The sequence below is a fragment of the Meriones unguiculatus genome, chromosome 3 (genome assembly GCF_030254825.1).
Source record: "Meriones unguiculatus strain TT.TT164.6M chromosome 3, Bangor_MerUng_6.1, whole genome shotgun sequence".
In the NCBI taxonomy this organism is placed as follows: Eukaryota; Metazoa; Chordata; class Mammalia; order Rodentia; family Muridae; genus Meriones; species Meriones unguiculatus.
This window is the reverse complement of record NC_083351.1, coordinates 128,772,629-128,797,232: the sequence shown is the minus strand read 5'-3', so window position 1 is coordinate 128,797,232 and position 24,604 is coordinate 128,772,629. Positions and strand designations below refer to the sequence as shown.

Sequence of the window (24,604 nt, the reverse complement as noted above, 5' to 3'; positions counted from 1 at the left end):
AAAACATTTCTTTATTGATTTCAAAAATTTGAATTGATTAACTACTTTACTAAATTAAATAATTATGAACTTAACACTGAAACTTTGTGCCTTAAATACTGCAATATACGGAATATTCTTGGAAATAATCTAGTTTAGAAGGCAAGTATGTGAAAATAAAAAAAAGTTGCTCATGAATTGGTATTATTGAAACTGAGTGCTGAACATTTGGTGGTATATTAACTGTTATTTCCATTTTTGTGTTTAAAATTTCTATAATGAAATGTTTTAAAATATACAATACTAAATGCCTACTGTGGTTATGAACCAAAAAATTCATTTAATATTTACCCTCAAATGGCTTAGTTACAGACATGTAATAGTAGGCTATGATCACATGTCCAAGCATATTGCGCCATTTGAGTTTAGCACTAGAGTTGTGGACTCTGTGCTGCTCTAGTTTATACCCAATGTGGGACATTTCACTGTTATTTTATTCTTATATTTTTGAAAATACAAATAATTTTATAAAATAGAGTGAATCACTTTGCTTTGTTCTTATTCTTAAAAATCTCTTTGTCATGTATACCATAGTCACCTATTGTAGGTGCAGTGTAGAACATGGGATTTACTTTTTTAGAGAGGACACAGATTTCTGTGAAGCATAGTTATATTTAGTTTTTGAGACCCAGTGTAAAAAGGAATAGCTTTAATATTTAAATTGTTTGCTTATATGATGAAAAAAATAGGGCCAAAATCATAAAGAGGAGTAAGGGCTAAAATGGTAAATCTTCATTGTCAGGCTGACATGGTTTAGAGACACATCTCTGGCAATTTCTGGGAGGTTAAGTCCCAAGGGGTTAAACACTGAATAGGAAAAATTTATCCTGAAAGTAGTCAGTGTTACCCATGTCTAGATTGGTGAATCAAATCAATAGAGAAGCATACATACACCAGCATGTATGTCCTTGCTTCCTGACTGCAGATGTGACATCACCAGTGCCTCAGTGTGCCTCTCATACCACATTGGATTGTACTCTCAATTCATGGGTCAATATAAATCCTTCCTCCCTTAACTGTCTTCTTGTCAGGTATCTGTACACAGCAACAAGAAAAGCAACAAATAAAGGACCACACAGTTTTAAATAAAAGAGTATTACTAAACCACAGTGAATATCCAATGTTTAAAGAAAATGTTTGTTAGTCAAAGCTACAGTCATAACCAAGTGTGGTGGATCAAACCTGTATTAACACTTGTGGGGGGGGGGTGAAGGAGGAGGAGCAATAGTTCAAGTCCAGCATTAGCCATTAAGCAAAGTTGGGACCAAATGGATCTAATAAAATGCTGTCCACAAAATCTAAACAAAAATAAAACTTATTTAAAAGGCTACAATCATAAGTGATGGAAGAGATGTAGCTAGAGAACTGAAAATGCACAAAATGTCAATGTCTCTAATTCAGTATTTCCAACATTGCTCAGAGTTCCCTGAACAGCCAGATGCTTTTTCCTTTCAAATCACACACACAAATTTCTGACAGTCTTCCATGGGACTATGGTTAAGATGTTATCTCAGCAGCAGACTCATCTCACAATCTTTCCTTAAGGTGTAAGTGTCCTACTACACAGTATGCATGAGTTGGGGGTGGGGTTGCAAGAAGAGGCTGAAAATGGAAATTGAATGAGTCGCCTTGCAGCAGGGATTATCTTCAGTCCTTTGTAACTGTGAGGCAGCTTGAGAATGTCAATAATATACAAAAGGTTTTTCTGGCATAACCTGTTCAAGCACATCCATGACCTACAATTAAAATTTTGTTGCATCAACTTCTTCTTTCCATAAAGAATAAGTGAAAATCTCACTGATAGAAAGCACAGGCCAACCTTAGCAATGACATCCAAAATTGTCAGAGTAGAGGAACCCTAGAAAAATGATAACTTTGTGTCCTACTTATTGATGAGATGAAAATATTCCATTGAATCAGGAATTGTGCTTGTACTATCAGCAAGGCCTTGGAACATAAACATGCTATGGAACACGCATGCAGTGTAGCTTCACTCTGTAGCTTTGTTCTGGGTTATTGTGATGGGTATACCGCCTCACTGTAGCAGATAGTAAATGGCATTTGACCAACTTCAAGCATGTTCTTTCTAGCCATTTCCTGGAATATGAGCCATCAAACATGGGGGTCTCTGTAATCAATTATATGAGCTTAATACGTCTGTTCAACAGTCACGGGCATCCTAGCCATTTTACGTCTACGTGTGAGTGGCTCCAAATATATTCACCACATTGCACTTCCGCCACACTATGTATCACCTCCAGAATCTTTTAAGGACCCTAAAATGAGGTTCTGCCCAGCAACTACAAGTCTGCCTTCTCCCTTTGATAACCCTTATTCTTTTTTCTGTCTCTATACATTTGACCAATCAGAAGCCTCAGACTTATGGATTCAAACAGTATTTATCTTTTGTCATATGTTCTTCAAATTTCTTTTCTTTTATAGTAATTTCCCCAAATTTGTTGATCTATTTATTTCTGTGTGATTATCTGAGTTGTTCTTGACTTGTGGCAGGTACAAATATTGATACAAATGTTGTAAGATTTTACCAATGAAGAGAATATATTTTTTTCTGATTCATCCTTTCCCTGATTCAGTGCATTGACTTGAAGCAATTTTTCTCTTCCTTTCTTGGCGATTCCCATCCCTACCAATCTCTATGCTTTGAGAAACCATGTATTTTATAGTGATGACCACTGGGGATCTAGAAGAGTACAGAATGTTATTTCCAAATGCCACTACTAACTTAAACTAACAATGGGGTGAAGATAAAGGAAAACAGCATAGAAAGGCAAAGTAACCAACTCTTTTCCTAAAGCAATCTTTCTCTCAAGATATATTTTCAATAATAAGATCTAAACCTTTGATGATTTTTCTATTTGATGAAAGGATAAAAATAGAGATATTGAAGGAAGTCTTTTCTGTACTGTGAGATACATATCTATTTATCTATTGAGGTATCATTTGGAACCTTTTCCCTGGAACATGTATTCAAAAATTTCAAAGAGTTCAGGGACTCCATGCTCCATTTTCTCTCTTTAGGATGGAGGCCCATATGAAATAGTCAATAAATATTTATGAAATAAGTGAGCCAAATTAATTATTAGAATGAACTCTTACTTCTTAATCATTGTGCTAGGCATTATAGAATACTGAATAACACCCTTCTGCCCTAATTATGCTTTAAGATCACCAAGGGAGTTAGAAACATGATACATCACAGCTACAAACACACATCAATGGCTGTGTAGAGGAAGGAGAGATTACTTCTGCTTATGCAAGGTGTGTTGGTTTGAATAAGTATAGCCTCTATAGACTCATGTGTGTGAAAGCTTGGCCCATAGGGAGTGACACTAGTAGAAGGTATGGCACTAGTAGGAGGTTCGAGTAGGTGTGGTCTTGTTAGAGGAAGTGTGTCACTATGGGTGAGGGCTTTGAGGGTTTCTATGATCAAGCTAAGCTCCGTGTGGCACAGAGCCTCCTTCTGCCTCCTGTAGGTCAGAATGTAGAACTCTTGGCTCCTCCAGTACCATGTCTATCTACATACTGCCATGCTTCCCACCATGATAATGATGGACTAAACCTCTGAAACTGTAAGGCAGCACCAATTAAATGTTTTTTTTTTCTTTATAAGGGTTGCCTTGGAGCCAGGCATGGTGGCACATGCCTATAATCCCAACACTCTGAGAGGGAAAGGCAGGCAGATCTCTGTGAGTTCAAGGCCAGCCTGGTCTACAAAGGGAGTCCAGGACAGCCAAGGCTATCTAGAGAGACCCAGTCTCAAAAATAAAAGAGTAGCCTTGGTCATGATGTGTTTTTGCAGCAATAAAACCCTAATTAAGACATATGGCAAGGACATTTGCAAAAAGGAATTGGCTATTGTAGAAAGAATCTTGACAGATTAAATCCTGAAGGGCACGTATACCATGAAGAAGGAAGAAAAACACAGAGCTCAAGAAGCATAACAAGAGATTCCAGTGTTCTGTGTTCTCATTCTGGTCCATAAACTTTAAGTTCCCTCTTTAAATTTCAATTTTGTAGCATGAGCATTTTTCCATCTGCAGAGACAAACCATGTTTTGTTTTGCTTCAGAAAAGGAAAAGTATTAAAATAGTTGAGCAAAGAAAGGTTGATCTGGGATTTCTGTTTTATTATTGATGATGTTGTTTTGGTTAAAATTCAGGGTTTTTTTAAAAATGCACTTCAAATTCAGTAACCAGTCTATTTCTGTGTCAGTACCATGCAGTTTTTATTACTATTGCTCTATAATATAGCTTGAGGTCAGGTATGGTGATACCGCCAGAAGTTCTATTATTGTATAAGATTGCTTTAGCTATTTTGGTTTTTTGTTTTTCCATATGAAGTTTAGAATTGTTCTTTCAAGGTCTGTGAAAAATTGTGTTGGTATTTTGATGGCGATTGGATTGAATCTGTAGATTGCCTTTGGTCATCTTACTATGTTAATTCTACTGATCCATGAGCAAGGGAGATCTTTCCATCTTCTGGTATCTTCTTCAATTTCTTTCTTTAGAAATTGAAGTTCTTGGGGTATAGGTTTCTGACTTCCTTTATTACAGTTACCCCTAGGTACTTCATATTATTTGTAGCTATTGTGAAGGGTGTGGTTTCCCTAATTTCTTTCTGAGCCCTTTTATCATTTGTATACAGGAGGGCTAATGATTTTTTTTGTTTGTTTGTTTAATTAATCTTGTATCCAATCACCTTGCTGAAGGAGTTTATCAGCTGAAGGATGATGAAACTTGCAGGCAAATGGATGGAGCTGGAAAAGGTCAACCTGAGTGAGATAAACCAGATGCAGAAAGACATTCACAATATATACTCACTTGTAAGTGGATTTCTGTATATAGTACAGTATAGACATACTACCATGCATAGACCCCAATAAGAGAAGTCCAATGGACATCTTGGACTTCATGTTGATCCATGTTGCTTTTTGATTACTTCGCCTTGATGGGCCTTCCCTATACAGCCACAGCAAGGAAAAGGAACTCAGTCATTATGTGAATACATAAGCTGGGGTGTCTGGGTAGGGGAGACTCCCCTATTCTAAAGAATAGAGGGAAGGTATAGGGAGGGAGAGTGGGACTGGGAGGAGAGGAGGGAGGGGCATATGACAGAGATGTAAATGAATGAGTTAATAAAAAATAAAAAAAAACAAATACAGTAAATTTCTTTGGACGAAATATCTAGGTATATGTTGTAGAGAACAAAAAAGTCATGCTTCTTAATTTTACAAAGATTATTGCTTTTTGTGTATGTATTCTTTAAACTTGACTCTAAAAGCATGAATTTGTTTTACGGTCTTAAAAACAGGTTAATTGAATCACTGGAAGCAGATGGTCCCTTTTGAGGCATTATTTGACCAAAATGTATTATAGTGTTTCCTGCCCTGTAAGAATCCTTGTTTTGTTTTTTTTAAACTCAATTAAAAATCAATTTAGCTTAAAAATAAAACTTAGTTTAACAATTAAAGGAGAGTATGACCTGACTGAACGGATAAGGCACTGTGTAAAGATACTGCCACTGTATCTTTATAGGTAAAGGTGAACAGGAAGTAAGATGTTTGAGAGAAGTAACAATTTTTAGGTCCTCTATATAGTGTGAATTTGATGGACAGCAAATTGCAGGAATAAGTTTCAGGGGGCCATACTACTTTAACTCACTTTATTCTTTTCACCGATTCTTAAAGGACTATGATTTTAGGTAGTTTTAGCTATCAGCTTTGTACAGGTAGGGTCATCTGAGGAATTAGCTAGATCATATAAGCCTATAGGCATGTCTACAGTGGATTTTCTTGATTATTGACTGATGAAGGTAAGCCTAGCCCGCTGTGCCTGGGATCATCCATAGGTAGGTAGTCCTAAGCTGCCTAAGCAGAGTCTCTAAGGGAGCAAACTGACTAACAAGCATCCTCTTCATGGCTGCTGCTGTACTCTTCTGTCTGTGCATTTTCTGTCCTGAGGTAATACTGCATGGAACAGGAAGCCATGTGACTTTCATGTTTCTGCCTTGCGTTCCTGCCTTGAAGTCGCTCAAAGATAAACATGATCTGGAAATGTACAATGAAATAAATCCTGTCCACCCCATGTTGTATTTAGTCAGAGTGTTTTTATCACAACAACTGAATGAAACAAGAATAATAAATCACTATGAAACACCACAATGAAACTTCAATGGTATTTCCCATGTTGTAGAAAGAATACAGATCCATACTTTCACTTGCTTGCATGGATTAAAAATCCAAGACAAATATCTATGCTCTGTTTTTCTTTTTTGTATCTAGCTACTGTGTGTGTACTGATGCTCTTAACTGCAACAGACTTAGAGAATAACATAGTCCCAAAGAGACCTGGGGATTGATAGCAATCTTTGTATTAGTTTTCCAGTGAGTGTGATGATTTCTCTTCCATGTCATAACTTGGACAAGTTATGATGACTAGCTATTTGTTCAAATACTACATTAGATGTTGCTATGCAGATGTTTGTAGATAAGGTAACATTTATAATAATTTTAATGAATCAGACTACCCTCTATTTTATGTATTAACCTCTTCCAATCAGTTGCAGGTCTTAAGGGCAAACACTAAAGTTTTCCGAGGAAGAGACAATTCTACTTTGTGACAGTCATCTTTTGTAAACCATTTCCTAAAGTTTTCAGGACACCTCCTCATAATGCACTTGGAAGGAGAATATTTTTAAAGTACATCTTATAGAACACTATCTCCCAAGCTGCGCAATTAATAGACTACCCTAGAAAGAATACTTTAAAAGGCTAGAATAGTCTTCAAGAGGACAAGGAAAAGAGGATATACAGATGCTGCTATTTCAACAAACATCTACACTCTCTTCTAGGAGTGTCACCACTCATCTCTTGGTTGTCATGACTGTGTAATGGAGAAAATTGGGCTAATAGGGACTGGAGGACTTTCTTCATGAACTCTCCAATCTGAATCTCACTTTCTGCCCCAAAGTGCTGCCTTGAGAATACTGGCATTAGTCAGAAAACTGATGCTTATGGATCTTTTGGCCAACAAGCTCAACATGAGATGATTCTCATTCTAGCTAAAAGGATATGAGGATCTGATGTGCTAGTGAGAATGTCAAGAGTTCCTTGAGCAGGGAAATTCCAGTAGATCTTATTCTCATCCTTGAAGGTAGACCTACCATGCTCTCATGACACTATGAACTGTTTCCACTAGGAGGAAAAGATAAGGTGAGCAAAACGATTAGGCATCATTTCTCCTCTCTCTCTCTTTCCCAAAGTGATTTTGAATCGATGGTGACTTTTCTTTGGTCGAAGTATCCTTGGGACAAAATAAGAAGGCTCTCCAGATCTTAAAATGCTGAATGAGTTTCCTGAACTGAACTGATTATTCTCACATTTCATAGTGCTGTCTCTCCTACCTTGATTTTTATTTCCTCTGTGGAAAGAATTTACACACCCCTCTGCAGGAAAACAAGCTCATTTAGCTCATCCTAAATTTCTGAGTGACAAAGGCCCAGCACATGGGCAGTCTGACTCAGACAGCCCTATTCAGGCCAATGCCAGTCTCATTACATTTGTATGGCTTGATCTCCCTTCTCTTTCTCACTGGGGAGCAGGTGGACCCAGACAGTTCTTTGGAGCCACATGAGTGATTTCTCTCTGGAGATACACATCTCTCTAGTCTGCCAAGGAATGAAAATCCAAACAACCACATAGATCACTTCAAATGGTGCCAAATACATGCCACCAAATGCTACTGGCAGTAATTACAGCATGTCATTGGGAGATGTGATTTTCTTCCAGCCTCAGACTTTCATCTTATCCTGAGTACCATGAAGCCAAGAAAGGAAGGGCATCACTCTCTCCTCAGAAACAGCGGGTCCTCGCAATCTGCAGCGATGCTTCTTGACCGTTAAATGTCTGAAACCAAGCTTTAAAAACCGAATTGTAGAATATACTACCCTACCAGCTCACCACGTATATTCAGCTCCTCGAAAAATTAGACAAGTTATAAGTGAAGACCACCATTTTGTATAAATAGGTCTGAGTACTCGGGCTGAGAAAAAACATAATCTGTTGTAGCTTAGGGAAAGGAACACTCTTTGGGATGAATGGAAAGTCCTGAGAGCCAAAGATGAGTCTGATCTTCAGAGTCTATCTTCAAGTCTATCAGGATTTTTAGATCCAACTGCAACACTGCCTTTCATGCAAACTGTACTAGGAAGTCGTACCAAGGGACAGAAAAAGACTAGGGACAAAGAAGCTCCAAAACCAAGTTTTTAGAAAGATAAAAGACTAATAATAAGAAAGGGAGGGGAGCTGCAGAATGGCAAGGAAAGGCAGAGCCATCTAGGAGAGGTGAGGCGGGAGGAGGGAGTCTGAAGGGAGGGGGAGAGAGCAGAGAGCGAAGCACGGACGTCGGGAACAAAAGCTCTAGCAGTGGAGTCTGGCGAAGGCTAGGAGAGAGCATGGGGTGTTTTTGAATAATTATTAAAATGAGCATGTGTCTGCGCCATCCTGTGGGTGTGGCGCAGAGCGGAGTGTAAACTCTAGCGGGGCCGAAGCAAACATTGGCTTAGCGGCAGCAGCTGCCAGCCTGTGCCTAGGAGTGTGGGGACCAGCGCAGCGGCAAGCAGACCGGCACCATGGCCTCGTCTCAGGGGAAAAACGAGCTGAAATTCGCCGACTGGATGGCAACTCTGCCTGAGAGCATCCACAGCATTCCCCTCACCAATTTAGCCATCCCAGGTAGGTAGGTGCCTGCTGCACCTGCCCCGCCCTGCTTCATCTTGCACTCAATGTTAAGTTGTCCTGTGCCTGCCTGAGGGATGTTTGTCCAGGGGGTGGGTCCCCGGGAATTCCAAACCTTGGAAGACCCTGGCGCGCCGGGAGTCAAGGTGACTGCTTTCTTTCCCTGGGCTTCAGATGCAGACTGTGTCCGCAGGGTTGGGGCAAGGGAGAAGGTGTTTCCGAGACTGTGCTCCAGACCCCCTTCTATGGTTTTCCTTGAAGATTGGGGGTGGCTGGGAGTCTGCGGGGAGAGGGGGGAGAGGATGCAGGCAGGTCAGGTTCCGGAGTCTGTGCGCTATAGGAGGGAGCTGGCTTTCCTAGGAGTTGGGCTCCCTAGCATCATTGAGTCCATCCCCGGCATGGACTTAGGAGCATTTGGTAGCTTCACTGTTAGAATCATTAGCATTCGCCCCCAGTCTTCTTTAAAGAGACCAAGCGCTTTCTGAAAGTTCAGGGACCGGGACCGGTGGAGATAGCATGATCACTGTCCTTGACAAGAAGCTGAAGGGGCCAAGAAGCAAAAAGCAAGCATTTCCTAATTGGCTTGGACCAGGAGGGAGTCTGGTAAAAGAGCTGCTTAAGGTAGAGCTCCTAGGTCAGGAAGGCAAACCCTTGAACGTTTGCTGCTCCAGACAGAAACCAGGCAGTGAAATCCGCGTGAGCAGCAGCGTAAAGATGGAATAATGAGCAGATGGCCCCGGAGAAGGTGACTGAGCTGGTGGTCTGGAGGAGCGAGCAAGCTTAGGAACAGCAGGTATAGATGTGTGGCATCAGGACAGACGCTGAAGCACGGTGCTCATGGTTTGGATTAGAGCTCCGGCCAGGTTTCCGGGTCGGAGCAGACAGTAGTCCCCAACTCGGGTATCGAAGAGAGAAGATTGTTTCTGGGCAGTTTGCGAGTGCTGCAGCTGGGAAATACCTGTATTTCCTTAGCAATTCTGTTATGAACATGGGCTGAGGCTGTGCACATCTCTCTTTAGAAGATTAGGCTAGAGGGCAAATTGCTCATGGATAATCAACCCCCTGCCCAGAGTAGAGCTACGTTATTAACTTCAATCTTCTGATCTACTTCCTCTGATCTGCCCTATCTACACCTCTCCACCCCAGCCCAACCCCGTGAGAAAACATGACGGAGTTTGGAGGAAAGGAGTGGAAGTGAAACCAAAGAAATAAGGAGAGAAGGAAGAAATGAAACAGGTTTCTGGAAGGAAAAGAAAAAACTCACTCTGTGTTCAATCAACAAGCGTTGAAACTCACCAGTAAACTTAACTGTAGCGGATGTTTGGTGGGAAAGACAGGCACAGTCTGGTCGGAACACTGTCCTCAGGAGATAGTCTTTTCCTTTGTCCTTCTGCAACAGATGACTTCCCAGGCACCTAGGTGTCTCTGGAAAAGCCCAACTCAGCTTCCCTTCGTACCCATTCCATAGGCCATGTGAGCCTGGGATTGCTCCTTTGAAGGAGCAGAAAGCACACAATTTAGTTAGTGAAAGTTCACTCTCGCTTCCACAGGCATCCCCATTGTCCTTATATTTTTTTTTCTTCCTTTGCTTTCTATTTGTTTTCTTAGACAGATATTTTCATGTGCTTCCTGCGCCAAGGTGTGTAATAAGGGCAAGTACTATTTTTCGAAGAGAGGCTCTAGAGAGTAAATGTCTGAGGTAGCATGCTGGCTCTGAGGGATGATGTGATGCCACATTTGAGGCTTACCAAAAAGGCCTGTATCAAAGCCAACTCTCGTTTGCTAGTTCACATCCTTCCAGAGATTCTGTAAATTGGGCAGTGATGGGATTACCATTTCTATTTCACAGATGGAAAGCCTTCCCCCTCAGAACAAGACCTAGGCACTCAAATGTCCTAAAATCAGTTTAGTGAGCTGATCCCTAAGAGAGGTGTTATGGAATATTTCCTAGGGATACAAGGATAAGGATTTTGAGATTTATGTGAGTGTAACTCAGGAGCAACAAGTTCGCACTGGGGTGAGAAGTGAGGCAGCTGTAGAGACAGGGTAATTTTCCTTTTCTCCTTCGTGGGACTAAGTGGAACTTTGAGGTCAGGGACTTCGATTTCCTGCTGGACTCTGGTAAAGATACATACATAAAGATGATGTATTTGGATGATATGGACTTTCCATTATATTCCAAGCCCTTTTAGTATAAGAGTCAAAGTAAGTGGTCAACGTAGCCTTGCAGTTTTACCCAAATACTACACACACACACACACACACACACACACACACACACACACACCACTTTTACCAAGTACATATCCCTGAATACCCATATAAGTTTGGCCATATTCTTTTTTATAAAACCAGGATTAAAATGAGTCTGGTACCTTTCTGCATTATTCAACACAGAATTTTTTTGGAGGAAAAAAAAACACATTCAAATTTTGATAGAGCAGACTAATTGGAGACTATTAAACACTAATGGAATAATTGCCTTAAAATCATGCTAATAGCTTCCTGGCTGCTACATGTTTGCTTGGACAGTTGCTCTAGCTTGAATTAAGCAATTATCTCCACCATTTAAAGCCACGTCTGTTGCACGATGCAAGTGTTTCTGTGGAGGGAAGCTGCTGCTCCGTCATCCTCAAAGCCTCAGGTTTTCTTAGGTGAAACAGATAGAGGGTGAAGAGCCAACTAATTATGAGGACACCTACTTGGGGCAGCTGCTGCATATTACCTAAGACTATAGCGAAGAACAGCCTGTGTGTGCTTGTGTGTGTGTGTGTGTGTGTGTGTGTGTGTGTGCGTGCAGTTCTGATGTCCTTGAATGTCTGTGCCTTGAACGCTTTCAGAAATGAGTCTTTCTGTGTTGTTCTGTATTTAAAGGCTCCATGATGGGTATGGACTTGACTAAACAATTAAGTTAGTAACTGGTGTTAGTAAATTTGTTTAGTTTATTATTCAATGCAAAGTGCTGACAGGACACACAGTTGTTTGGATTTTAGCCTTATTTATGATTTCTTTTCTCTCTGATGAAACCAAACTTATGGCATTTGGAATATGAATGATGCTGGCTTTCACCACAAGCAGGTCAGAAAGGATAAAAAAAATAAGGAAGAAGGAAGAAAAAGTATAAAATTCAGATGAAGGTAAATCTGATGAATATTTGGCATGTTTGGCAGAGTTCTAATTTTATTCACGGCGTCTCTAAAACCCTTAAAAAGAGATTTGATGAGACAGGTCGTATGTGTTGGTAATACTGAGAAGGACGTGGCTTATGGAACATATCTGCTCTCCACTGTCCAATACGTAATAAAAATCATCTACCCAGAGTCAAACTGATCACTCAATAATGAAGAATTGATCAAAACCTTCTAGGACTGGAGAGTCAGAAAGAGTGTGTGCATCTTCGTGAACAGGGTGCAGTTGGTTACATTTAATGTGGAGAAGAGTGTTTTATAAATAGGTGATTATGTGGATAAACTTCATTTCCTTTAGAAAATGCCAACGGCAACACAAAAGAACAGTTTCGTGGAAACTAAGCCCCTATACGACTCTGATTACTTGTCAGCTTTAACATGCATTCATGATGTTGTTTGTTTTGTTGGTTTGTATGTGTGTGTGAGTGTGTATGTGTGTTGCATGTATGATTTTGTGTGCCAAACCTGGTGCCTCACATGTAAAGGCAGATGCTCTACCTCCTAGGGTCCTTAGTTTTAACTTTCTGTCTCATGGTAATCCTTTCATGTTACCAACACTCCTACAGTTAACTTACCTCTTCTTCTTCTTTATTTTTTTAGATTTTTATTTTATTTTTAATCATGTGTATGTGTTTTTCTGTGGGTATATGCGTGTGAGCACAGGTGCCATTGGATGCCAGAAATGTGGATTCCCCCAGAGCTGGAGTTATTGGCAGCTCTGAGTCTCCTGACATAGGTCCTGAGCACTGACCTTGGGTCCTCTGCAAGGACAGTACACACAGTTAACCTCAGAGCTCTCTCTCTCCAGACCCCTTTCTCATCTTTGCAATTTTCTATTTCTTCCTTAATTGAAATAAAATGGTCTATAGGGTCACTCACGTGCAGCATTTACTGGAGCACATTTCTAAAATATGTGTATATTTGGTCAAAATGACCTTATGAAGTAAATCTTCAACCGGCCAAACACAAGCTTTTTCAGAATACTCCCATGTTTCCTTACCAGTTCCCCATCTGACTTGATTTTATCAAGAAAGAAAAACTGAAGACTATCAAAAATTAGTTTTGAAATTGACACATAAAAGTTATACTAATTCAAAAACATTTTTCGTGATGATTTTAATTGTTAAATATTATTAACTAAAATAAAGTTTATATATGTATATATATGTATATTTCACTATTTACAGTGTTTTCTCATCCACACATGATTTCAATCTGTTCTATCAATGATCTTCTAAGACCTTGTCACTCAAGGCTGTTCAGGCAAGACCACCAGCATCATCATACCTATTCATGGTAGAAATATAGTATCTATAGTCCACTCTTTCAGTTTATTTGATTATGCTCTACAGTTTAACACGATAGCCAGCTGATTGATACATACATTTGCATTCTAAGGAACATTTTAGTGCACTGCTAAAGGAGAGCTTTACTATGTAAGTGGCAGAGACAAACTTAAGTATGTGTCTTTCTAGTAGGGCTTTTTGTTGAACTATCTATGAGTGTTCGAGTTTTCAATCAAGCTTAAAGCCAGAACTCCATACCTGATTCAAAACTAATTGCTCAGGCTGGGAACATTTCTGATAACCGACATTATAGTTCATCATGAGCCATGAGCAATAAATGTTATTTAATTGCTATTTAAGAGTTCAGGTTAGGCCACTGTGATAAATGTAAAACCTCCCCCCTCATTTCTTTAAGCCCCGCTGCTCATTGATACTGGCTATGAACAGCGCTTAAGAGCAGCCCGTCTGGTGATGCAGGTGGATACTAGTACCCGCCTAAGGAAAGAAACATCCCTATATTGGTTTGCATCACTGTGCTCTCATTCCTTATTGTGCGCAGAAATGTGGACATGTAATATTCATAAGGTGAAGGTTTGTTCACTTTATCTATGATATAGGACTTTAAATATTTCTTCTGAGTAAAAGTGATTTTATATTTATGAGCATAAAATTTACTTACTGGTCATCAAACAAAAACAAACAAACAAACAAAAAAAAAAACAAAAACAAAAAACCCCTGGTAAACCATAAACTGATTTATGATACAAAGAAAATAGTTAATCTTTCTATATTTGCAAGGGTTACCTTATTTATTTAAAGCATAGTTTTCACAAAATAGAAACATGTATGAATGTGTATAATTCACTTGTTTGCAAATCAGTTATTTAACAATAAAAATGTTCTCAAATAGTTAGGTATCATATATAAACCACACACGTACACATACATGTAAACACACACACCCCTCACAGGCTAAAGCCAACATCACAATGCTCAAATGTTGAGGGTCACACACTATAAGATGTGAAAAAAATTACAATTTCACAACCTTATTTATAACCGGTATTTGCAAGGAAACAGAAATAAATGAATACACACTGACACAAAAAAGTGTGCTCTAAACACTATTACTTCCAAAGTAAAATCAGAGACATGATAATTCAGTTCCATTCATCCTAAATGGATTCCTGATTAGTTGTAAACATCCTGGGGTTGATTCTAAATATGCCCCACAGGAATCACAGAAGTTTGGCTACCATGCAGTCTAGGTTTTTATTTTTTCCTGTCCTGGTGAATATTTAGAGAGTGGGTTTTTTTTTCTTTTTTTTTCTGCTTTGATATGCTGTGTCTTTAGAGGCCCAAGTTTGAGAATGTTAATGTCTGACAAGGATGAGAGGTTCTGAGAGCTGGGCTCTTCACCTGGAAGCTGCTGACGCTGGCGTGTACCCCTCACTGCCAACTCTACATCACTCGATGCCACGTGGGCATGCACTGCCCAAACCTTTCATAGTCATTCATTAGTATTTAGAGCCATTTGGTCCTGTGACTCAGGTACCAGTTTAGGGGGATGGCAGAGGAGAAGGTGTAGGATGGAATTCTGTTCTCTTCTTTTGTCCTTTTGTTCGCTCAGTTTCTCAAGGTGTGTACATACGTATGTAGGCACATTTGCACGTATGTGTACAGTGTGGGTGTGTATTACTTCCTTTTTAAAGAAAGCTACTTGATTTTTTTTTCATATAGGCACACCTCTGGATGGGGCTATGTGATCATTCTTATATGTCTGGAGTAAAAATAAAAATTCCACCTGAATTTTTATCACCAAGTAGTCTGAGTGAGTGTAAGTGGAACCAAATAATCTGAGAGATCTGAAATCCCTAAGCACACCAAACTATAGAAATATAGAGTAATTAATGTGTTCTGGCCCTTCTAGAAAAGAGGCGCGCGCGCACACACACACACACACACACACACACACACACACACACACTTTATTATTACTTAAGGAAGAAAACGGTTGCCAGAAAGAAATTTACCTGCTGCCACTAGTGAAAATGCTTACTGAAAAACATGAGTTTTTTGAAACCCAAGAGCTTTTTACCATGTTGGAAATGTAGCAAAATCCTTAATGTAGTTATGCAAAGTTTAATACAATAAAAAGTACTATATCATCTTATCTTTTCTTTTCTGCTGTGTGTAGATTTATGATTAGCCTCAGAAAGCTAATGACATATACACCACATGCTCAGAAAAAGGGGTAATAGTAAGAGGGAAAAATAAAACCCAACACAGGTCAGATCAAATTCCACTGCCAAGAGCTTTCTATGACACCATATGCTTTTGTTATGCTCTGTTAAGAGAGGGAGATGGGTCAGGCACAGGGATGGGGGAGGTGGTTAAATATTCTCAAGAAGCTTCCAGGATTAGTCACCTCCAGAGGTCAGGTACTGAAACAGATGGCTCATGGATTTTGTGAGCTGTTCTCTTGCTATGGTCATGTACCTCATTACAGATTCTGGGAGTGGACAACCCTTACAATGTTCTATATGAAATACTTCTTATTGTGTTTTACACAAAAGAATTCTTCCTGCGAATTAACTTTTAGGAAGCAATTGCATTTATTCTTGGGCAACATAATGATAACTCAGTTACTCATTTCTTTTTTTTTTAAAGATTTATTTATTATGTATACAATATTCTGTCTGCATGTACACCTGCATGCCAGAAGTCACCAGATCTCATTATGGATGTTTGTGAGCCACTATGTGGTTGCTGGGAATTGAACTCAAGACCTCTGGAAGAGCAGCCAGTGCTCTTAACCTCTGAGCCGTTTCTCCAGCCCCCTCAGTTTCTCATTTCAATCAAAGAATTTTTATTTTGAGAAGGAGAATGAGCTATGATGACTAGTTGTCTGCTCAGCTTTCCGGGAGGCTTCTCTGTTATGCTTGCTCGTGAAGAAGAACATTTGCATGATATAGCCCGTGGAAGGTGAGGCATGACATATGAGTCATGAAGATGGAACTGAGTCCCTACCGGGGCCACTTGAACAATCTCTGCCTGTCATTCCTTTAATATACACACTGGGTGATCAGAGTGCAGGTCAGTGAGGCCATTGCCATGGCAATGTAGATTTTCTCCTGTCTGTGGGGTAAAGAGAACGTTCTGTACCTTATGTTAGTCTAGTGTGTCTAATAATTCCCGGACTGGTGTTTCTGAAATAGTTTTAATATGTCCATCTGCTCATACATTACCAGTAAACTTTAATAAGTTTCCAAGCAGTGCATTTTTATTTTGGTAGTACGTCATTTACCTGTCTGTGCCTCATGGATGGTACTGGATAGGAAGTGGTGCTTATGATGCTGTCAGTCGTCCTCTGCATTGTCACTCAAAAGGCAGTCAAATCCTACTTTTGAAGTGGAATCATCCAGGACAAAGCACAGCCTGAAACCTGCTATTTTATACAGTGTGAGGTAACCAAGAGCAGGCAGGATACAGTTTGATCCTCTGTGTAGTTAGCACACAGTACCACGTTAATAATGCACATTTTAAAAAGTTCACTTGACACCATGCCTGCCTGTCTAGAAATTATTTAATGACACTCACAGAGAGAACCTCTCTAGTGTTGGGTTCTTCTTCTTCTAGCCCATATTGATTTCACTATCTTCCACCACAAGAACTGTTCCTGCTATGATTGTCCTGTTATGATTGTCTTTCCTTTCTGATTGTTCTGTCTCCATGATCTCATGTGACTTTCCAGCAGCATTTGATGTGGCCCATGGCACTTCTCTTCTTGAAACATATTTCTAGGTTTGTAACTCATTTTATTTTTTATTACTGTTACAATATTTAACACAAGACTTACTTCATACCCATTAAATAACATTAATTTATTTATCCTTCTCTTTCACCTTAGCAAACACCATTCCATTATCTGCTTTTAGGAGTCTGATTATAGGTTCATCCTATAAATGGAATCATGTCATGTTTGTCTTTGTGTGACTGGTCTGTTTTACTTAACATAACATTGTCAAGATTGACCTATTTAAAAACATGTGTCAGCATTGCTTTATTCTTGAGAGGTCAATAGAACACTTGTACCAGTGTACCACTTTTCCTTACGCATTTATGGATTGATGGGTTTTTGATGGTGAACAACACTCCAGTAAACATGTGTGTGTGTGTGTGTATGTGTGTGTGTGTGTGTGTGTGCACCAGTTTCAAGATTCTGATTTTAGTTATTTTGTAGAAAATACCCAAAGGTAGATCTTCTGGGTCATATAGTAACTTTAAAAAAATTTCCTCTTAGCTGTTTTTTTTTTCTTCCTAGAAAAATGTTCTAGTTTCTAGGCTGGTTTTTCTTAATTGGCTGATTATTTATTTTTGGTATTCATCATAGATTCCCTCCCAATCTCACCCTCTCTCCCTCATCTCCTTCCTGCCCCTTTCCAAGTCCACTGCTAGGGGAGGACCTCCTCCCCTTCCATCTGACCCTAGCTTATCAGGTATCTTCAGGACTGGCTGCCCCATCCTCCTCTGTAGCATAGCAACGATGCTCCTCCTTTGGGGTGGGGGAGGGTAGGTAAAGGAGCCAGTCATTGAGTTCATGTCAGAAATAGTTCCTGTTCCCCTTGAAACCCACTTGGATACTGAGTTACCATGGGCTACATTCGAGCAGGGGTTCTAGGTTATATCCATACATGGTCCTTGGTTGGAGAAACAGTCTCATAGAGGGCCCCCGTGCCCTGATATATTTTGTCCTTGTGGAGCTCCTGTCCTTTCCTGGTCATATTAACTACCCTTTTTATCGTATGATTCTGTGCACTCTCCCAAAGGTTTGGTTATGAGTCTTTGTATCTACTTTGATACACTACTAGGTAGAGTCTTTCAGAGGCCCTCTGTGGTAGGTTCCTGTCCTGTTACTTGTTTTCTCCTACTTCCCATGTCCATCCCATTTGACTTTCTAAGTGAGGATTGATCATCTTACTCTGGGTCCTCTTTCTTGTTTATCTTTTTTAGGTGCATATTATCATATTCTTTTCTATCCCCCAACATCTCTCAGATCCTTCCCCCTCCTTCCCTACCTACCTTCATTTTCTTTTTCTCTCAAAACAAAAGCAAACTACAAAAGAAAAGAAAAAGCCACAAATGAAGTCTGATTTGTGTTCGTCACAAATGTTGCTAGTTCTAAGCATAAACCCTGTCCTGGAGTATGGATGATATACCCAATGTCATACTGAAAATCAACAACAGCAAAACAAAATAAGAACATGATTTCTCTTTTCCTAGCAGCTATCATTTGTGAATAGCTTTTTGGTGTAAGGATGAGACTTTGTGCCCACTTTCTTCATGCTGGTATTTTTGTCTGCCTTGAACTTGTATATGTCTTGTCCATACCACCACAATCTCTGTGAGTTCATACGTACACCTACCCTGTTGTGTGTGAAAATGCTGTTTCCTTGAAAACCACCCACTGCATTTCCATCTTACCATCTTTTTCTCTCACTCTTAAATAATCCCAGAGTCTTCAGGGGAGCAGTGTGATAACCAGTCCCCATTCATGGCATGGCACCCTAAAATCTCTCACTCTGCACATTTTCCAATCGTTGGTCTCTGTGTTAATTACCATCTACTGCAAGAATAAGCTTCTCTGATAAGGGCATATGTCATTGGGAATTGTTTCATTGGTGTATTCAGTTAGTAGAATGATATTAGTAGGTTAGCTGAAACCTAGAGATATTATTAGTTGAGTATTTTTCATTTTAGTTCTTTTTTTTTTGGTGTAGTGTCCAAATTTTTATCACTAAGTCGAATTTTGTGAATTTCTAACAAAAATTTCCACCAGTTTTCTTTTGGTTTTCATAGTGTTGTTGCTTATGGTAAATCTTTAATCTATTTTGAGTTCATTTTGTGTTCACAGTAACACAAATCTCTAATTGTATTTTCTGCATGTGGATATATGGCTTTCCAAATATGATTTGTTGAAGAATACTGTCATTTCATCTTATTACAGCTATACTCAGATTTTATGTTTCTTCATTTCTTCATCTTGGCAGATAATACATTAAAATTTTTATTGATCCTTTTGTATTTGTTGGTGTACATAGTTTCATAGTGGTTTCTTAAAATCATTTCTATTTTTGTGGATTTAGTTGTTATGTCTTTTCTTTCATTTGTAATTATATTTGTTCTTGGCTGAGATAAATATTTGGCAATTTTGTTCTTAAAAACAATTTTGTTGCCTTTTTTATATTTTATTTATGTTTAATTATTTATTATTTCTATTCCAACACTAACTTTTGTCTTGAGTACAGGAATGCTAATTCAGAACATGGCTATTCTGGCAAGAGCATCTAAAGACCTTCTAGGTCTGTGTGATCTGGCTGGAATACAAATGTGCCTTTAATCCAGGAGACAGAGGCAGGCAAAGTTTCAGATAAAGAAAAGCTTAAGTCCAGGTGTGATGGTACACACTTTTAATCCCCCCAAAAAGGAAGGTAAAGTTAGTTTGTAGAAGGAAGCACCTATGTTTGAAAATGATGTCTAATTAAGTGGCAGAAGAGGTGTCAAAATCAGAGAAAGAGTTGACAAAGTAATTGTCCAACTCTCACGAGAAGAGAGAGGTAAGAGAAGCTACTTAAAAGGCAATACAGAGAGAGAAAGCAGTTTTACCAGGACAGTAATAGAGAGACAGGCTGCAGAGAGAGAGAACTCAGGTAAAGACCAAAGGAGGTAGAGAAGGAGCCAGGAGATTAGAACAGATTGCTGGAGTTAGTTGGAGGTCAAGTAGATCAATTCAGGGGCTGAGAGAGAAACCAGGTTGAATAAGCCAGATTGGAGAGAGGTTTGAGCTAGAACAGCTGAGTTGAAGGCAGAAGCCCAGAGCTCAGAAATAACAAGAAAGGGTGAGCTTATTTAGCAGTAAGTCTCAGAGGCTGAAAACATTCTAGCCTAGGTTAGATTATATGGAGGCTAGAATCTTCTAGGACTAGGCCTAGGTTAGTGGAAGGAGGCAGTAAGCCTCCCAGACAACAATTGAACCAGGAAATTTTACAGTCTGGGTTGTTCCTTTTCCTAGTATCTTGAAGCATATAAGTGGGTGATTTAAGTTTTCTTCCTTAATCTATATGTTTTAGGCATTATAGTATATTTTAAGTTCATTGTTTTTAAAATCCACTTTCTATCTATATGACTCATTCACTTTTGGATGTGAGCTATGAAATCACTTTAAAAATGAGCATTCTTAGTCTGGGAATCTGAAATAGAAAACACTGCAAAAACATTTGAAGCTTTTTGGATGCCAACATGATGTTTAAAAATCTGTAATATTTTAGATTTCAGATTATTGATATTCAGCCAGTAAAGTCTATGCAAATATTTCCAAAAGTATTCAATACCACGCAGTTGATATACTCTTAGTTCCAAGTACTTTAGAGAGCTGATATTTAAAGATACTCTTAATATGTTTCATAAATTATTTTTTTCTAACTTTACCCCAGACCTGACTTTTCCTTTTTTCTCTTCATGTAGTCCTCCTCTAGATACTTTATTTGCTAATACCATTAGGATAATATGAAGCATCTCATAGTTTTACCACTCTATTTTAAGATGATAGTAATTTAATTTCAATCATGTATAAACCTATATTTTAATTTTTGTCACTCTACACAATATGGGATTTCATATTACATCTCATATTTTTTTATCCACTAATGTATTTGATAATTCTTATATTTTTGAGTTTCATTACTAACATCCTGTTATTATTTTTTTTTCTGTATTTTCTGTATTTTTCTGTGTTTGTCATTGAGCTACATAGTTGTATAGTTTCTATGTGAGTTTGAAGAGTGCCTTTTAGCATTTCTTGTAAGGTAGTGTTCTCAAAGTTGGCTTCTAGAGATTTATGTCCATTCCTGGTATGACTGTTTTCTACTTTCCTCACATTCCTTGTGTCTTAGAGCTGATGTTGATGCTTCTGAAAGTGTTTCTCATCATCTTTATAGACTTTCCTTATAACTTCCTATAAGAAAGAATGTCCAATAGTCAAGTTATGGATTCCAGGCCTCTCAAGCCTTGTGTGTTTGTATCTTATCTGGGAATTTATGTGTAGGTGTCTAACTAGAAGTCTAGCTGGGATCTCTTCCTAAAATCTTGTAATCTCTTACTCTCTCTGGTGTCTCTCAATGCCACAGATTCTCTGAAGTAGTTGTGCTCCCTTCAAGCTTGACCTATCTATCTATCTATCTATCTATCTATCTATCTATCTATCTATCCATCTCTCTCTCTCTCTCTCTTTCTCTCCATCTATCTATCTTCCTACCTACCTACCTACCTACCTATCATTTATTAAAGCTCAGAGCACCCTAAGCATTTAGAATATGTTAGGTTAGTAGCTTCTACATGCACCCCAGATTGGGCTCAATAGAAACTAGCTTTCTGAACAGACAATCAAAAGATTGAAACATCGGATATATTTTGTTCCCTTTCTGTAAAGATAATGGGAATTTCCAGTGCTCTGTAGAAGATAAGGTGAGGCTGGAACTAGACTATGACAGGGGGTTTTAAACCAGATGGCCAACACTTAAGGTTCTAAGTCCACATCAGATACAGGTGTGGCCATCTCTTTTCAGATGCACAAAGCTTCATGTTTCTGGACTTCTAAGCTAAAACACGTAAATGATAAAGCTTAAAAGAATGAAGTTTTCCACAAATGAAAATGAAGGAAATCAGCTTTTATCAATGTAAATTTTGTGTAGAAAAGCCATCTTATGTAGCAGAGGTGTCTTTGGAGAGCCTGGATGTTCATCTGTTGACTCTGCATTCCTGCAAGATTTAAGTCAGATCGTCTGAGGCCTTCCCTTGGCCCTTGCATACTTTGTAGTTTACAGCACATTGCTTACTCTCTTTGAACATCAATTTCTTTATCATAATTGAGGTGAGAAAAAATTTTCATAAGATCATTCTGTGAATGACCTGGAGTAATCAGGGTGAAATATTTAGCATAGTGCTTGTCACCTAATGAGGCCTTAGTGAATAACTTATGTGTGATGTATGGTAACCCAGTAAGTTCTTGGCAGACTGGATGAATCATATTCACCCATCACTATTTCTAATTTACTCTCTATCTTTCATACTGTGTTTAGGTATTTTAATTTCTTATGAGGTCTCACTAATATTTTACTACCTAGAACCGTTTAACAATTTCTTAGCAGTCAGAGGTGAACTGAAAATTAAATACAGCAGGAGCAATTTTTAGCCTAGAGCATGAATCTTATTTCCAAAGCTATTTGATTAAGAACAACATTTTATCATGCTACTAGAAAGAGCTTATTGTTCTTTATACCAATGTATTTATTGGAACTGATCTCCTTTGATAAGAGGTATACAGACTCCATGCTGCCATTATTCCATTACACATTTTGATGTTAGAGTTCCTTAGGCTATTTCTGAAGTCAATATGCTGTATAATACTCTTAATTCAATACCTTGAGCAAAGTTCTTGAGGGAGAAAACAAATTTATTGAAGGAAAATTTGAAATTACGCAAATAATGTTTCTCCCCCAAGTCAACTTACCTATCACAAACTTTAAGTCAATTAAAATTATGAAGAAATATTTAAATAATTAAGTGATAGGGAATAATATTTGACAATAGTATTTGCTTATTATATGCTGATAAAGTAAAAGGTAGAAGGAAAAGGCACTTAGAAATGTAAGAACAAACATTTCCAAGAACTGCTCAAAAAATCAAGGCATGTGACTCATGCAGTCACTTAAACGTGACCCATTTATTTTTGTCTTAACTATTCAACAAACTTGCATGTATGTATTTTAGAATACTGGTCTCTGTGTGTACACATGTATATTTGTGTGCACTGGCTCTTATGTTAAACAATTAAAAGTATTAAGAATTTAGAAGTTGACCAGAGTAAGTACTGAAAAATATGCACATAGAATCAGCTCCAACTCTCCTCATGTATATATTAAGATAAGCATTATTTTGGGAAGAGGACATGACTGACAGTCTTTTAAAGCCCATGGGATTCTTCTGTTTTTCTTTCTGTTAGATGGTGATATCAATCATTGTTTTTTTTTTCTTTTCAAAAGAGAGATCATACACTAACACAGTTGGAAATTTAAAATACACATATATTTAAATATAAAATATATGTAATGTCAAAAATCAGTAAAATAATTTTATGTACACTTTAAACAGCATTTGCACAGGGGAGGTAGAGTGGATATTTAAAAGTCTATCCAATAATTTTTAATAAAGGGGGCTGGGGAGATAGCTCAGTTTGCAATGTGCTCACCAGAACCATGAATACCTGCATTCGCATCCCCATCCTTCATGTAAAAGTAGGGCACAGCTGCGTATATCTGTCATGCTAGCTATGGAATTTGGTGAGAGAGACAGTGAGAGCTCACTGGCCAGTCAGCTTAATCAAATCAATAAACTCCAGTTCAGTGAGAGACCCGGTTTCCAAAACTAAGAAAGAGATTGATTGAGGAAGACATCCAATATTAGCCTATGACAAACACCTGTGGTCACACCAATACAAACACAATCACACACACACAAATATACATATGTACACAGTACTATTAATATGAAAGGGAAAATGATGTGAGCATGTACATTTAAAATATATCACCCAAATCACTGACCATTTTTCAAGGATTAAATACAAGGTTGTGTATAAGTATAGTCCTATATTTTAATAATTATGGCTAAGTACATGTAAACTGAAGTTTTACATGTCAATCCACTTACATGCGTGGCTCAGTAACATTCTGTTCATTCACATTGATGTTCATCGCACTCCTTCCTCACACAGAATATTTTCCATCTCACAAAACTGAAGTTCTGCATGCATTACCCAAATGACTGAAATCTACTTTAAAAACAATTTAACAACATAGGTTATAAAGGCACAACAGGTGTTTTACTTATGGATGAGCAATCTTTTAAGAAACGTAGAGGCTAAAAGCTCAGCGATGCCCTGTAATTTGCCTACTTTTTGGCTGCATGAGAGAACCAGGATCCAAACGCAGGGCAGCTGGCACCCTCTAGAGTGATCTTTATTGCCATTGGAAATGCAACACTAACCCATTGTTCCTTTGATGTAATTTAAGGGACAGTTAGTTTGACTTTGTCATGAACTACACTCTCTTTTAATCCTAAGTATTTGAGATCTGTTGTGGTTTTCTCTGAGATCAGATTATATTCACTTTAATTGAGATCATTAATGTTTTATATTCTATACTTAGAGACTGACCTTAAAACAAACCTGCCCAAAAACTGAACTCTGAGACCATTATGCTAAATGACATCACTAATCA

The 24,604-nt window shown here is 38.4% G+C and overlaps 1 protein-coding gene across 1 annotated transcript in view; it reads left to right on the top strand.

Moving 5' to 3' along the window:
* Positions 1-8,418: 8,418 nt before the first annotated feature.
* Positions 8,419-24,604, top strand: part of Plcxd3 (phosphatidylinositol specific phospholipase C X domain containing 3) — a 200,811-nt gene continuing 184,625 nt past the window's right edge. Inside the window, exon 1 of the mRNA XM_060380529.1 lies at positions 8,419-8,791. Within this exon, the coding sequence (XP_060236512.1) occupies positions 8,689-8,791 (103 nt within the window). The 5' untranslated portion in view covers positions 8,419-8,688. The remainder of the gene's footprint in view (positions 8,792-24,604) is intronic.